Source organism: Ipomoea triloba, chromosome 11 (genome assembly GCF_003576645.1).
Source record: "Ipomoea triloba cultivar NCNSP0323 chromosome 11, ASM357664v1".
NCBI lineage: Eukaryota > Viridiplantae > Streptophyta > Magnoliopsida > Solanales > Convolvulaceae > Ipomoea > Ipomoea triloba.
Window position 1 is genome coordinate 3,296,743 of NC_044926.1, and position 16,848 is coordinate 3,313,590.

Here is a 16,848-nt window from a genome sequence, read left to right on the forward strand (position 1 = left end):
TATATATATATATATATATATATACTAGTTTTTCTTATGCGATGCGCAAAAAAATAGGTGCCCAATGTTAATATTTTATATTAAAAATTTAAATTTATTTAGATTTTAAATATTTAAATTATTGTAAATAATAATAATAATAATGTAAAATATTTTTATAAAATTTATATTTATATTTTAGAAAATAACTAACACATAATTCCAATATATAATGTGTATATATTATTATTATTGAAGAAAATAAGAAAATATATAGTGGATGCATGTGCATGGTAACAATAGTGGAAAAGATAACGGAAATTATAACGGTAGGGGTATGTTTGTCTAATATATTGTAAAGTACAACTTTTATAGCATAATGTACAACAAAACTTAACGAAAAAACGGACATAAGTGAAGGGTATAACATTCATTCACACTTATTATGTTTATATATATATATATATATATATATATATATATATATATATATATATATATTAGTGATCATATGAGAATCACCCTCCTCTATGAATACATGAGCACCAATATGGTGCTAAAAATATATATATATCTATAGATGAGATTAGATAGGGAAATTCAACATTCGTGTGCGCATATCCTATGTTCGCACACAACACATGCTTAATATGCATATATGACTAGTTATGCACACAACACATGCTTCATATGCACATGCAAATGTTTAATTCCCCAAATTAATATCATCTATAGATCTGTTTTTTTTTTAATGAAAAAATTTCGAAATGATTTCAACTATTGATCTAAAACTGTTGTAAAACAAGAAAATTTAAAGGAAAAATACTATGTCATTTTGGTAAATATTTCAAATTTTGAAGTGCATAGTTGAACTAAAACTGTTGTAAAACAAGAAAATTTAAAGGAAAAATACTATGTCATTTTGGTAAATATTTCAAATTTTGAAGTGCATTATACACAATTACAAAGTATATATGATGATATATAAAAGTGCACCCAAGAGTGTACTTTGTTTATTGTTAACGTAGTTTGTAATATTGATCAGTGCACGTTGTAGTATTGATTGATGCACTTTAACATTTAAAATATTTATCAAAATAGCATCATATTTTTTTGGTTTAGTGGTTTATAATAAATCGCCTTTGATTTCATTCCTTGATCAAGTTAAAATGGAATTTTGGCCGCTGCATTATAACAAATTCATTATAATTACTCTATAATTTGTGATATTATTACGGATTATTTTTTTTAAACCACTCTAATCTTGTCCGTCTTCCAAGATGGCGTGAGATGTTCAATCGCTCAAGCTGTCAGGTCTGTATCTCTAACTCTGCAATAGATCGCCGCCGGATCAGAAAGTTATGTTGGCGGGGCGAGGGATAGAGAAAAAGCGGCGGCGCTTATGTGCGGGGAAATGTCGCAACGCGCAATGTTCGTCGTTTGGCAGAGAGCAGCGGCTTTGTCCTTGTTGCTGGCTCCAAATTCATATTTGGTTCACTAGGGAATTAGAAATCCAGAGAACATTTCTGGCATTATATTGCTTGGTTGGTTGACTATCTGTTCCGATGTAAGAGGTACGAGTATCATGTCTCCATCGTTATTTATTTGGAATTGCATTTGTTTATTGGGTGGCATGGATGATTGTGAGGCTTGGAGAATTCGAGCTCCTAATTGGTAGCGTAAAGGAAGTAAACTAAAGCCTATATTCTTTGCTTGCAGTTTCCAGTAAATGTAAGCTGAGAGCAGTGATCATCCGTAGCTCAAAAGCGGAGCGTATGTATGTATGGATTTGGTAAAGCAATATTATGCCCTATTAGCTCTCTTTCTTTTTCCTTGCTGGCTAAGCAAATTATATATCCTTATTGAATCTTACTTTTGGACATTTCAAGTTTACTGAAATTGTTGATTGATTATTTCTTGTTACAATCAACCTTTTTTGTCGTTAGAGAATATATAGAGTATTGCTTATAGGAATTTGAGATGGACCTTAGATGAAGCATGGTATTTGGTTCCATTGCCTTTATTCTGCTTCACTCTAACCAGGCCTTGGCCTTCCATAAATAAGAACCACAAAGCATTTTGCAACTGAAGAAGCCATAGAAATCATAGTTAAGCTCTCTTAAGAATTGCAACCATGGGGAATGTCAAGGAGCAAGTTACAAATAGTAGCGAAATCTTTACCATGGAGGAGACTGCAATCCTCAAGAAAATTAAGGCTACTTATGATCTAGACAACCTTGAATTCAATATGCTTCCTATCCTAGAACTCATTGAGGATATTATATACACTCCCAACGTGTCCTCTGATTCTGCGGTTAGTATTATTTAAGCTAATTATATCTTTCATATGAAATTTATTGCACAATTGTTCATGTATCTCTCTCCAATGCTTTGATTTATTGACTCACAGATTTGTCTCAAAAAAGCTATACATTTTCCAGTGCTTTGTATAGTCATTGCCTGACATTTGTTTTATTTGTTAGGAGGAAAGGCCAAAGTTCCAATATGAAGTCATTGGGAAGATGCACCAAAATTTTGCATCCAAAATAAATGTCATTTCATCTGAGGTAAAAAGGGCAAGTAATTATTTTTAATTGATAATGTAGGATGAAATATATACATTACAATTTTAAATAATGTCTTGCATGAGAATGTAATGGATAACATGTGTCCCAGATATTGGGAAGCTGTAACAGGAATCAAGACACAAACGAAATAGTGCTCTCCATGTTTGGTGCTCTTTCAACTTTGAAATGGATTGCAAAGGGAGTAGTTGCCTTAGCAGCTTTTGCCATCAATTATGGAGAATTTCGGCTTCTTGTCGAGCAACACTCCTCAGATTCTACAGCCAAATTGCTATCATTACTTGAGAACGTGCCGGCAGACTTTTTTGAAGAGGATCTCTATATCAACATTGCCAAACTAGCCAAGGCTGCAATGGATCTGATTAAGTACCTTTGGAGGGTGAAGTACTTGTATGTTAATCACATTAGTTCTAAAACACCAATAGAAGATCTGGACGCAAAACTTCATATTGCTATCTATTGGATAATTCAGAGTATTGTGATTTGCCAATCCATTATCACAAACCTTGCCAGCACAGGATACGAGTACGCTTTGAATTCTTGACTGTTGACATTTGATATTTTATATTTATCTCTTGACATTTTCTTCTCCATACCTTTCGAACTGTTCTATACTGAGGTTAGCTTCACCATAAAATGAGTGACTAGGAGCATATCTTCTACCGCAGAGCAGTGGGAGCTATATTATCTAACGGAGAAAGTGACTGAGCTTCACCAACAAATTGGTATGTCCTCACATTTTCAATTTATTAATCATATTTTTTTTTCTTGACTTGTAGAATGTAAATGTTTTAGTATTGTTTTTGCTAACCATTATGTGAACGGGATCTGGAAATTCCAATCATTTTGTCTTGTATCACATGATGAATCTAAAGAAAAAGAAACATCTGAAAAGCTATGGAGGCTTTTCCCCCAGAAGAATATCACCATTCTAACAGATGTGATCTGCTGTGAGGACCATATGCCCGTGCCACTTATTGATGGTGACACTAAAATTCCAGTAAGTTTTAGAAAATTCTAGAAATTAAACTCTAAATATGATGAATATTAGATTTAATGAATTTGAATTGGTACTAATTTATCATAATGAAACCCCCAAACTGAAACATATATAACTACAATGACAGCAAAAAGTTGATATGTTGAAGAATAAACCAGTGCTGCTATATATTTCAAACCTTGATCCACTTGATGATGAAATTGAAACTGTGAAACGGGTACATGCTGCACGTAAAGATGAGTTCCAATTTGTCTGGTTGCCAGTCTTTGATAAATCCGAAGATTGGAATGAGCAAACATATGAAACGAAACGAAAATTAATGCCATGGCTTGTTGTACGGAAGCCTCAATTGCTAGATGGGACCATTGTTAAATTCATTGAGAATGGTTGGGAGTTCAAGAAGAGATCAATAATTGTTGCATTTGATAGATATGGCAACATTGTGAACAAAAATGCATTACCTATGATTCTCATTTGGGGAAGCAAGGGGGCTTATCCTTTCACTGATGACAAGGAGACAGAGCTCTGGAAATCTCAGACATGGAGTTTAAAGTTACTGCTCCCCCTCCCTGAATTTACATCAGAAACTAAAGATCATGAAAAGATCACTCAGTTGGATCAATGGGTAAGAACTCAGCTATTGATCATTTCTTTCTTTCGTCTTCTTCCTTTTTGGATACCTAGCTAGTACTTGAGTTGCATATTTTCAGTCCATTTAAAAGCATAAACCATCGTGGAAATTTTCATATATTTATTAACGCTTTCTATCATTGCTCCAGCAATTTGTTTCTAAACCACAACTGATCATAATTATAAATTATTTCAAATTGTATCAAAGTATGAAATGTAGTAATTGGAAATCGATAGGACCTTTTTTGTCATGATTTCATACCCAACTTCCTTTAATATGCCTAGTCTCTAGTAGCAGAATTATTTAGTTTTTGGATTTATTTTTTCTAAATTCCAGATTAAAGATGAGAAGAATTACATATGCATGTATGGCGGAAAAGACATAGAATGGATCAAGAGATTCGAGGCCAGAGTGGGAGCTATTGCAAATGATTTGAGTATTCCCCCTGATAATATGAAGATGCTTAACCTAGACAGCTTGAGTGTGGCTTGGATAACATGGGCGAGGATTGAGGCAATATTTGTTTCTCGTTCCAAACAAGTAAATGAACAAAGTGATGATCCAATCAAAGAGGGAGCCCTGACAATGTGTAGCTTCCACTGGAGTCGTCGTGGCTGGGCAATCATCAGTGAATGCTCAAGTAATTCAATGGCCAAAGCGTTGGGCAACGTTATGCTTAACTGCTTGAATAAGTGCAAACCTGAAGAGTGGAAAAAGAATGGCCTTGTGAAGTCTTTGAATGCTTGTATATCAAAGAGTTGCGAGACCTTACATTTCCTGCCAACATTTCCGGAGATACCCAAAATGAGAGTTTGCTCCCAAAGTATCTGTGGTCGTCCAATGAGGAAATCCGTCACCTTCCATTGCTTGGGTGATAAAAAAACACAGAGTACCACTGATCCAACGGCAAAGACCTGAGGCGGTCCACTGATCCATAAAAAGGGAGGGGTGCTTCTTCAGGTACCATTAACCCCAAATTTCCACTCATCAATTCTCTTGTAGAATCTCAATCTTGAATGCCCCTGTTTGTACTCTGAGACTCCCAAGTCCTAAACTAAATCTTCAACACTATTTCTTCATTTGTTTTATAATTAGTGTGTGAATTTCCTTCAGTGGTGTTTTGTTTTGGATGACACATGATTATCATAACTTGTGTGTATTTATTTCTCGATTTCATATGATGATATTCCTCATCATAAGCACCATATGTATAAATAGTGTTTTGGTGATGGAGCATGCCATCTGTTACTATAAGTTGTGGTTATTGGACTTGCTGGGATTCAATAATATGCATGTTTTAAGTATAAAGATTTGCACATTATGTTATGAATGCAATAATTGATTGCAGGCCAAAGGCCATCTACTCTTATCTGTTTGATTGAGGCAACAACTCCAATACATTTCAGTATATAAACATGCTACAATTTTATTTGTTTGACTTTTTTTTTTCTTCTGATGCTAATTACAAAGCTTGCTTTAACCAGAAAAATGTATCCATAGCAAGTAAGGTAGTTTGGCTAATACATTGTTTTTACCTGGCGTTGTTGCCGAGTCAATCAGATAGAACAGTCGTATATCGTCTTTAGTTATGGTGATTGATAGGGGGAGTATAGGATTAATGCATGTAAACTAGTTCTTCTTCTTTGCACTCTCTAATTCCGATTTCCAGAGCTTTATCTGCTGAAGAAGGCAGCACATCGCAACAATGCCTCCGCGGTGCTAGTAACTGCAAGCATTGTGAAAAAGGCTGAGAAATAAGAACAAAATGCTATGAATTTAAGGAAGCTCTGAAAGTGCCAGTCAGCTATGTGCAACTTAGGTTGGTTTATTTGGAATCCTAAGTTGGCTAGGGTTAGGCGGGGTAGTGACTGGGTTTTCCTCGTCATCCAAAAAGAAAAGGAGGAAGTTTTGAAAGTGCATACCTCTTTACTGTTGAGGTCTAACTTCTGGGTAAAAACTCTGATTTCATCAAGGTTTCTGGGAGAAGCCTTGTCAAAGGTGCAATTGTCTGTTGTCAGTTTCCTGTAAATACTGGTGATTCCATCTCTGTGGGAAGAAGACACTCTATCCATGTAGAAAACCGTCTGCCGGCGGCAAGGATCAGGGTGGTAACCCCGGGAATCGAAGCCGTAAGGTATGTCCTTCTTGCTCTTTCTCCATGGCGAGTAACTCTCCTGCGCTCGCAGTGCATCTGGCAAAAGCAGATGGTTTCCATGTATTTGGACTGCATAGCCCCAAGAAACCGAAATGGTCCAGGAAAACCACCGATCATAACACACCGTTTGCTGCAAAATCCGGTGGGGATCAATGCTGACGGCTTTGTACAAATGCTCCAAAGCCTTTGTCGTCGTCATGTTGGGGAAGATCGGGTCGAAAACCTCCATGTGATGCAGAGAAACCAGAGGTCTGAGTGGATGTGCTGCCAACAATCCAAATACATTCCCTCGAATATCCATCTGTTTCCCAAAAAACCACCGTTAAAGTGTTAGTTTTCCTCGTCACCCAAAAAAGATTCTAAATTGAGGTGAAATGGTACCTGGTGAAAACCGGGCTCGTGTGTTAATGAAACGCCGAGCTCGGATAAACAGGCATGAACTCTGCCGTCGCTTCCATATAAATGAGGGTAGCGGTGAAGACAAGAATCAAAGACTTTGGCCAGAGCTTTTGCCAGAGAATAGCTAATGGCGAAACCAGCTCCACCAAATGCCATTTCAAAGGAAAAGAAATTATTCTGCACCAAATCCTCAGAGTTGGTGCCAATATAGTACCAGAGCCCGTGATCATACTTGGACAGCGTCTTCACCAGATTATCCGGGAAGAACACGGTGTCATCGTCCCCAAACACGAACCACCGGACATCGGAATGGTTGAGGGAGACCACTTCCGAGACCACACGAGCAATGCGGATGGCAGACGGGTTCCCACCCCGGTAAGTGTACCGGAAACTCGACGTGTCCCCGGAAATGCACACCGGAGGGAGAGAATCAGTGTTATTGTCCTCCTGCTTTACCTCACTATCAAGAAAAACACACCCCTTCATTCTACTAGGCCTCCACCACAGCTTCACATACTCCTTCCTCTTCGCCCACGATTTCTCGCTCGACGCAATGCCGAAAACAATGTGTTCCAGAGAAGTAGGGGACGAGACACCCTGCAAAGAAACCGAAACGTGGAGAAGCTTGGTGCTGGGAACAAGAACAAAGGCACAAACCAGGTACACTACGCAGAGAGAAGAGCAGATTAGAACCATATTCTTGAATTTCTCCGACGATTTAACTTTCCCCGGAGCCTGAAAAAACACCATTTTCCAATTCCCTCTGGTAATCTCAGTAGAAATGAAGAGTTTAGAGGCGACAAGGCGTTGTAGTATAGTAATAGTATAGACATACAGTACCGACCTGCCCGCAATCGTCGCAAAAAAGCAAGATAAATTTGACAACCTTTTACGTCTCCACTAACGAAGTGCGTACACGTTTCTAGTTGACTAAATCAGAGCTGTACAGATGAAGAACAAGAACCCATTCTCCTCGAAGAATCTAAAGTCAAATCATGTGATTGGAAACTTCAAGTAAATATGGGGTTTGATCATTCCCAGAAGGGGATTCAAATCATGGTTTAAAGATCACGAAAGCCACCACGCTTAACGGCGGCATGGACTGTAATTCACGTAAAGGTGGCGGCTGACCTCGGCCACGTGCTCCATCGCTAATTATGGTAAAAATCTATGTCAGCGAAGACTGCAACTCAACAAGACAATTCAAAACCTGCGTCCCAACCGAAGTTAGTTGTTAGGTAAGAGTCCAATATTAGTCCATTCATCAGAAAAGTGTTGTTAGCATAGATGAATCTATGGAGTTTGACCTTCAGCAAGAGTCCGTGTGCAGAAAACATTACTTTTCTGACTCACGAGATAAACTCGTGACTACTACTCAAGTGCGTGCTTTATTTTGGATGAAGAGGAAAACCTGCAACCGCTATAAGAAAGTGGGCACGGAGTAAACTCCGTCTTTGTAACCTTAGTTGACAAAAGACCATCAAAAGTTAAACCAACTTAGGTTGCCCTAGCTGATTGGCTCAAACTAAGAAGACGAATATACCAATGCCACTGGGAGTTGAACTCGTAATCTTGTGAAGTTACCAAATCAATGGTCTGACCAACTTAGCTGAAGTTGACCCTCCCAAATGGTTTTCATATACATATACACATGCATCAAACACATTGCCGACTGAGTATCACACGATAGCGTAATCATTAGAGTACACAAATTGAAATTTCTTCATATATGAACTTTATGAAGTATACAAATTACAAATACCAGCTGGTGGTGGATCAAATGTCTTCACTATCCTTGAAAATAGCAGAGGCCGAGCAAAGAAACTGAAGAGGTAATCTGAACAAAGCTTCCAAGGTTTACTAGGGAAGTGAAGCTCAGTCTTCCTTTGAGAGAAATAGCACTTATATATCCACCAAAACTATGGAATCATGGTGCATGACCAGAGATGTGAAAACCCAGCATCCCTTGTACAACATAAATTTGGGCACAGAGATCTCATAGTGCTGTATCCTGTAGAGACAGTGGAAGCTTTTGGTTAGGTGGTTGATGGTGTTGAAGTGAGTTCGGTGAGAATTGAAAGAATGGGCAGTTGGTGGCTTGTTGTGAGTTAGTCGCGGTTGTGGGGATAAAACAGTGGTCATGATCCCACCATGTCAAATAATATGCTCAACTGTCAGACTGGAATTGAAGTGAAATCTATGTCTGCATTCTGATAAGTTCATCTTCCCCGCATTCTCTAATGCCAATAACCAGTGTTTCATTAACTGGTGAAGAAATGTCACAGCAGTGGCGACGAGGGGCCTTCAGCTGAGTTAGAGGAAACAAATTAGTTCAGTAAATCAATTAAACAGGACAGGAACAAAAACACCATAGAGCAATAGTTAAATAAGACCTGTCCAACGTCAAAATCCAGCCTCCCTGAGAAGACTTTGACATTAACCAATTCCTTTATTGCAGTGTTCCTTTCACAATTCCAAACATTCTGCCTTGTGTACGTGGTCCGGGATCCATTTGTCAGAGAAAGAACGCTATTCAAGTAGAAGATAGCAGGCATTTCACACGGATCACTCGGGAAATCTTTAGTATTGAACATATAATGGCTCAAAAACGCCTTCCTACCCCTCTTCCAAGGTCTGAATGTTCTGTGCAATTGGAGGAGATCCGGGAGAAGGCGATTCCCTTGGAACACCTGAACCGCATAACCCCAGGCAACTGAAACAGTGAACACGTTGGAATGGTCATAACAAACACTCTGCTGCAGTATCCGAGCCGAATCAGCACGAACAGCTTCGAAAAGATGCTCAACAGCTTGAATTCTAGACATTCCTGGAAAAATCGGGTCCACAGTATCTAAGTGATGAAGGGATGCTGCAGATGCCAATGGATGTGCAGAAAGCATCCCAAAAATATCTCCCCGGACATCAACCTGTCAATAACAAAAACAACATTTCAATCACAAACAAACAACAAATGTTAAACAGCTTTATCATGTTTTCTGATGTGTAATAACTAATCAATTCAAAAAGATTACACCTTTACAAAATCTAACTAAATTGATCAGAGAACTTAAACCAGAGCTTTACCTGATGAAACCCTAGTTCATGAGTCAAACTGACTCCAAGCTCAGCCAAGCAAGCAAAGATCCTGGCATCACTACCATACAAATTGGGATACCTGAACAGACAAGAGTCCAAAATCCTAGCTAAAACCCTAGCCAGAGGAGCACTAATGGCGAATCCGCCCCCTCCAAAAGCCATATCAAACGAGTACTTCTCGTTCTGCTCGTAACTCTCGGAATGGGCCCCAATGTAATACCACTTCCGATCATCATACTTGGAGAGAATCCTCGCCACGTTCTCCACGAAGAACACGGTATCGTCGTCCCCAAACACGAACCAACGAATATCAGAAAAATCGAAATTTGACTTCAATTCGAGGTCCAAAGTGTCCTTGACGACGCGAGCAACGCGGATCGCTGATCTTTTGCCGGCGGGAAAGGTGTAAGGGAAACGGGAAGTGTCGGATGAGATGAAAACGGGCGGGGCGGGTAAGGAGCGATTGGGCGTACGCGTATTGGGCCTATCGAGGAAAACGACGGCGTTTGTGGAGTTGGGATTGTACCAGAGGTTTAGGTAAGGTGTGCGGAGAGGAAAAGACGGCGAGGAGCCGGCAACGGAAAAGAGAATTTGGGAGAGGGAAACTGGCGCGGTGGCGGTGGTGGTGGTGACGGCGGTGATGGCGGTGGGAGTGGGGAGGTGGCGGAGGAGATAAAGAAGGTAAAAAATGAAGATTGTGGAGAAGAAGAGAAGAAGATCTTTGACTCCGGTGAGGTGACAGAGGACTCTGCTGATCGTCATTTGCATCTCTACTCTCTCTTACAGAACTCCAAACTGCAATGGCGATTCTATGAAGAATTCATCGGAGCAAAGAACATGAAATTGCCGGCAACCGGCGACTGCTTCGGTGCAGAATCTTTGCCACCTGTTGACTCTTTTAATAAATATGTTTTTATTTTCATAATTCATACAATTTTTTAAAAAGATTTGTCTTATGACCTTAATAAAATGTGACCAACCTAACCTTATAATAACTTTTTTTAAAAAAAACACTCTTTGTATCTTTTTAAAAATATTTTCTACACTTGTTAATTTTAGAACCTAACTAAAGGCGTGTAAGGATTCATCAAATTTTTCTATAATTTGTCAAATTTGTTAAATCCACTCCAATCAAATTTGTATCCATTTAAAGTGAATGGGATGTAGACCACTTAATCGAAATTTGTCACTAATTGTTAGATGTAAATTTGACTTTTGAAAATCTACTATATCTCATCCGCTTCGCTTGTTCGAAATCAAAATGATGTAGTTATATATATAGAGTATAAGCTTAATAGCTCACAATTGAGTGTCTAGCAAGTGCTATCCAAATCTAAAATTATAATTTAATCTTAATTTTTAATTTTTCTAGACCTAGCCTAGGGTTTTAGGTTTCATTCTCAATTGTCGTTTTTGAATTCTGACTGTCCGCCTTATTCATTCTTCAAGTCAAATTTGGTTTTCTTCATGATGCATGTCATAATCACAAACTCAATAATATTGCTTTAGGTTAGACTTAAAATCTGTTCGATCATTTCTAATATGTTATTAGCATAAATTTGTTTGGATTGGATCTACACTCTTAGTGGATGTAAATGTGATTTTTTCAAATCCTCATGCATTTAATGGATTAGATGCGAATTTACCACAAATACCCTATACGCTCCAATTTACTATGTGCTCAACCCTATACCCAACATGAACTTAAAAATATAAAATTACAATAATTTGTAGGTTTTTTTTTCTAATTTTTTAAGTTTTGGGTGTTTGTATACGTATATATAGCTCAAGCTTGGAATATTTTATAGGATTTTGGTAGAGCATATAGATATTATTGGTAGAGTTTATGGATGAAGATGTGTCATCCCCATCACCTTCAACCATGGAGTATTTTTATAGTAGAAGGGTAGTAATTGTATTTATGATATCCAGGCTTACCATGGTAATTGTGTAATAGTGATCATTTTAGCGCAATGGCATGATTGATGGAATCACATGATTTGTGGAATTGAACGACAACGATAAAATGATTTATGATCCTTAAATTATAAGATAATATCACATTTAATTTGTAATCGCTACTATATATAATTATTCCCAATCTACTTTGATCATGTTACTTTCATGGACAAGATCACCAATATAAGCATACCCATTTTAATTTTGTCGATATTATCCCTAACTTAAACGCTTCAACAAACGTCCCTAGCATACTTTATTTCATGTCTCATTTCGATGACTAACCAAACGCAACTTCAACTCTATGGACTATAACTATACATTGCAATCGCTTTCTTTTTAATAACCACATATATATATAATAATAATAATGATAATAATAAAATAATAATAATGTTTCTCCAAAAAAAATTAATAATGTTTTTTATATACATTTTATAATCCTGTACTCAATAATTGGGGAAATAATTAAGGGGGAAAAAGAAGAAAACTGTACGGAGTAATGTAAAGTAATATGTATATGTATAACGAAAACTCTTCAAGATTTGAAGATTTAATTAATCATATAATATATATAATACACGTGTAATTTAATCAGAGAAACAAGAAGGGCTTCTTGAGCGTTGTGGACAAGGTTTTGTTGCTATTTTCATGGCTACCATTAACTCTACTATTACCACTACTACTAATTCTCTCCGGCGAGCTCACGATCGTCGGAAGCACCACCTGGACGGAGGTTCCGATGAGGTACCGCTGCGTGAGGCTCCGACAAACGCCGCAAAGGAGGCACCTGATGTGGCGCCGCGCCAAGAAGTTAGCGCCGTGAACCCAGCCGTCGCATTTCCGGCAAAGAAAGGCGTCGTCGGCTTGGCAGTACAATGAAGCCTCGGAGTCGCAGAGCTCGCAGGAGACACGGCCGGAGACGGCGGCGGCGGCGGCCGGAGGGGCGAGCCGGCGGCAGGTTTCTTGGTCTCCTCTCCCCTTACACATATTAGTCTAGAGAAAGAGAAAAATTTTTGGCGATAAAAATGGAAGGAATATATTGATGGGAAGAGGGAAGGCATTTATAGAGAGAGATGGATGGTGTGGACTACTTCTTTGGGCATGCAATTCATGGCAACAAAGGAATGGTGTCCTTATTATGTGGTTTGGAATGAGTGAATGACATGATTGCCACTACTACATGACAAATGGTCACTGTTTTTACTCATTTCTCCATTCACTTTCTCTTTGTGTGGTGCTCCCTTCTTGCTTACAATTTCATATAGGGGAATTATCAATGGGTCCCGCACCAGCTCTAATCGACTAGAAGTCAAATTTGGAATCTTATAATTATCAAACTGACCAACTAACTAATTTGTCTGGAGCTGGTTTCAATCTTATCTTTTACACTAAGGAATTAAACTGATAGTTAAATTACAGATTTATGCTAGCTATTAATTTCGGTATCTGGGGGTTAAGTAGTAATTTTAGTGGAAAGTAGTGAATGCATTGAAGCAAGGTTGTTGATGAATGAGGGGGTGAGGATGATGAGATAAGATATTACTTGAATAAGCTATAAGCTTTATGAGATGCTTGGAGGAGTGTTATGAGCCATGATTTATTTGTTGTTGGTGAGTGGTTACCAAGTCAATTTTAGTTTTCTAAAGAAGAATTGAAGTTTAGGTGTATGGCCAAGAATTAAAGTCTTGTGGGGGCCACATGCATACATTTGAGGTGAGAATGAGAGTCCCATATACATCACACAAATGATTTTGACTCTTCTTCTACTTCTTGTATGTATGGAGCCAAGGATGCCAATGGAACTCAACTGCTTTAAAGACTTGAGAGTTTTGTTCCTTGGAAATTTCACCAACTCTCTGCTGTCCCAATGGCTACGTGGCCGCCCTGGAGTGGTGGCAACTGGCATATCTCCCAACTAAAAAATCACTTTGGCTTAGCTTGTGAAACAAGTGTATAATATTCCATCTAGCTTTTAGAAATTTCTGGGTTGCAACATTACACATTATTTACACCATACAAACTATTCTTTAATTTATATATATATATATATATATATATATTCAATAATCATTCATGTCTTGAAAGGTACGTGCAAGTATGTGAAGTATGATTCTTGAATTAAAAAATTTACGAATTTTTTATTATTATTAACACATTTTCGATTGAATCTGTCTGCAAAAAATCTTCCTAGATGATTTGCAGATTATTGCACGCCCTTACTAACTAGAACTAACTCATCATCAAATAAAACCATGACTAGCGTACATGTTAGTTTTACGATGATTGGCCAACACAAATATGAAATATTGAGAATGTTAGTTTTATTACATAGGTAATTAGCGACTGGCCAACACAATTGATATTGTTTTAAGAATGTAAATTTTATGATCTATATGTAGTCAATGGCTAGCCAACACAAGTGTAAAAAGAAATGAATATTGTTAAGAAAAGTAAATATGAAATACTATTACTATTGCTTTAGGAATAAAGGTAAGAGATTACAATTCACAAGTCCAATTTCAGGGTATTTGTACAACCAAAACTACCAATTAAGGACTCCGACAAAATATGTAAAGTAAATCTCTCAAATCAATAGTGTTAATTACAAGTTGATCTTGTCAATAACCTTGTGGTCTAGTGACGACATCCAGTTGCACCTCATGTAGAAGGGGTGAGTTCGAGTCTCAGTAGAGACGCTGCTGTCTCTTTGTGCTTCAATTGGTTGAGAAAGTAATTTATGAACAGAAGATACTACATTCTAACAGAGTCAGTCGATATCTATATGCATATACTTCCCATAAATGGGACAACGCGTTACCCAACTTTAAAACTATACTAGATATATTGGTCCGGTATACCAATTCATTGAATTCAATCCAATTAGATACAAATAATAACCTAACAATAAAATTAATGTAGATTGTATATGTGAAAAAAAAATAAACTTTTTATGGTTTTGTGGCTGTAAGTTGAACCCCTCTCCACTTATACATGCCACTTAATTCTATTTGGATCTTTTATGCTTTATGTTTCTACACATCGTCACACTGAAAAGTGATTTTTTAGTTGGGGACACTTCAACCTACCGATTTTTATTTTTTTTATAACTTAAATTTTTTAGTTTTATTGGGCTATATTCTAGACCTTATAAATTTATTTTCTAGATCCATAAAAAGATAAATCAAGCTAATATGGTTTCAAACTTCAACACAAAACTGTATACTTCTGCACACAAAGACTCAAATCTAAACTGAGGTCCTTAATCAGGTGAGAACCATGTCCTAGGTGAGAACATAAGGACAAATCCAAACCATTGATCTAGTAGATCCAACGGTTGAAATAAACAAAATTTTGTAATATTTATGAAAATGACCCCGCTCATTTTAAAAGTTTATAATATTTATGAAAATGACCTCGCTCATTTTTTACTTGATTTCTCATCCATAAGATCTTGCAGATCAATGGTTTAGATTTGTCCTCACATCCACACCTAAAGAATTGTTCTCACCAGAATAAAAATCTCTAAACCGAAACCTCTAATATATAGCGTGACCGAAATTGAGCTCCCACCCTACGATTCCTACCAACATTAGTAGCAAGATCACAAGACAAGATCAATTGTTATTTTGAAAATTGAAATACATAATATTCAATATTTAATAAAATACCATATTGTTATCACTATCGCGAATTAAATATATAGTCTCGTATAATTAAGCGAGACAAGCGGCGTACAAGGAACAAAAATAAAAGTAATTGAAAATTTTGTCGTAATATCTAGATAGGGAAATTTGAGCTCACTTATTGGCGACGTACATGCTGCTAGTAATTAAGTTGTTGCGGTGACCACCAAAATTAAAATTGTTAGGTGGTTTAAAATGATACTCATGGACATGGACATGCCAGGTGTAGGGTTACACTTGCAACCGTACGTGCAAATGGTGCAATGGTAGGATGTTGTTGTCGTGGATAAAGAGTTAATTACATCGGATTGCGACAATTTCAAATTTAATTTTAAACTATTAGTTTTGTCATTTAACATCGCAGATTATTATTTTATGTACACTTTTAATTTTTTTATGATTTTTTTTTTAGTATTGGCATTTTGTCTTTATATATTTTGTTTTTTTTTTAATTATTGTTTTTTCGGTTTCAACCGGTTTAATTAAGTTATTATTGAATTTGAACTCCTGATTATTAGGCGCACTAGAAGGTGATTTAAACCGTTATCGCCACCTTTAGGACAATATGGTACAACCTCTCTTAGCAAAAACTTTAAGACTACACCCCGAATAATTAAGGACCCTTACAATCTTCAAGTGTCATACCATGGAATAGGGTTCAGGGTTCATATTCATTGTTTTTTTTGGTAAGGGAATCGTCACTTGTGGGAATTGAACTCGGGTTCTCCTAAAATTCCTCCCTACAAAGAAAGCTCAATTGCCACTTGAGCTACCCAATTAGGTTAGTTCATATTCATTGTGAACCCTCATACAAAAGTTCTGTACATTCAGTTAACACATTCTGTACCTATAAGTTATAGTTCACCGTTTATGTACATGTAAATAAATAACTTGATAATTGCTGATGCATAATAGGATAGCTATAAGTACAAAAACTATCAACTACAGGTACAGAGAATGTGTCAACTATAGATACAACATAATTACTGACACATAATATGATATGATAGTTACTGGTACAGAAACGATCAACTACAGATACACAATGTGAAGGTTATTTTTTAATCAGATATACAATGCAAGGTAGACTCTAGTCCACGGTATAATTTACCTACAATCTTCATCATCTATCCCAACTTCATTCTAATCACATTATTTATAAATAAATTTAGTTGTTTTTAACCATATAATAGGGCTTGGGAAAAGAATACTTTTTCTGGGTCTGGTCCATTTGGATATTGGGCTGCTTGAAATCTCCATAGATACTAAAAAATGCAAACCCTCCCAAAAAAAAAAATCTGATACCATAAATCAGATTCCATCTTATATTTTAGATTCTGATTCAAAATAAAATTTAA

The 16,848-nt window shown here is 37.0% G+C and overlaps 4 protein-coding genes across 6 annotated transcripts; 1 reads left to right on the forward strand and 3 right to left on the reverse strand.

The window, feature by feature from the left end:
• The first annotated feature begins 1,217 nt into the window (after window positions 1-1,217).
• LOC115996638 (protein SIEVE ELEMENT OCCLUSION B-like) lies at window positions 1,218-5,449 on the forward strand. Of its 2 annotated transcripts, XM_031235973.1 has the most exons (8): window positions 1,218-1,553; window positions 1,699-1,771; window positions 2,463-2,546; window positions 2,656-3,089; window positions 3,213-3,289; window positions 3,440-3,564; window positions 3,692-4,189; window positions 4,532-5,449. In XM_031235973.1, exons 2-8 carry the CDS (start codon window positions 1,763-1,765, stop codon window positions 5,111-5,113), a joined length of 1,809 nt encoding a protein of 602 aa, XP_031091833.1. In that variant the 5' UTR covers window positions 1,218-1,553; window positions 1,699-1,762; the 3' UTR covers window positions 5,114-5,449. The 2 variants fall into 2 exon arrangements, with proteins under 2 accessions (XP_031091833.1, XP_031091832.1); XM_031235972.1 differs by lacking the exons at window positions 1,218-1,553; window positions 1,699-1,771 and adding an exon at window positions 1,898-2,293.
• Window positions 5,450-5,573: 124 nt separating this feature from the next.
• Window positions 5,574-8,209, reverse strand: LOC115996641. 2 transcript variants are annotated; one of them, XM_031235976.1, is made up of 4 exons: window positions 7,594-8,209; window positions 6,732-7,484; window positions 6,118-6,651; window positions 5,574-5,921 (listed from the first exon to the last, which is right to left on the reverse strand). In XM_031235976.1, exons 2-4 carry the CDS (start codon window positions 7,443-7,445, stop codon window positions 5,811-5,813), a joined length of 1,359 nt encoding a protein of 452 aa, XP_031091836.1. In that variant the 5' UTR covers window positions 7,446-7,484; window positions 7,594-8,209; the 3' UTR covers window positions 5,574-5,810. The 2 variants fall into 2 exon arrangements, with proteins under 2 accessions (XP_031091836.1, XP_031091835.1); XM_031235975.1 differs by having other exon boundaries at window positions 6,732-8,209.
• Window positions 8,210-8,329: 120 nt separating this feature from the next.
• Window positions 8,330-10,742, reverse strand: LOC115996640. Its single transcript, XM_031235974.1, has 3 exons — window positions 9,834-10,742; window positions 9,143-9,676; window positions 8,330-9,057 (listed from the first exon to the last, which is right to left on the reverse strand). The coding sequence occupies exons 1-3, from the start codon at window positions 10,611-10,613 to the stop codon at window positions 8,947-8,949; spliced, it is 1,425 nt and encodes a 474-aa protein (XP_031091834.1). The 5' UTR covers window positions 10,614-10,742; the 3' UTR covers window positions 8,330-8,946.
• Window positions 10,743-12,398: 1,656 nt separating this feature from the next.
• On the reverse strand, window positions 12,399-12,794 carry LOC115996982 (B-box domain protein 30-like). The gene has a single exon (XM_031236428.1). The coding sequence runs from the start codon at window positions 12,792-12,794 to the stop codon at window positions 12,399-12,401; it is 396 nt and encodes a 131-aa protein (XP_031092288.1).
• Between the last annotated feature and the right edge of the window lie 4,054 nt (window positions 12,795-16,848).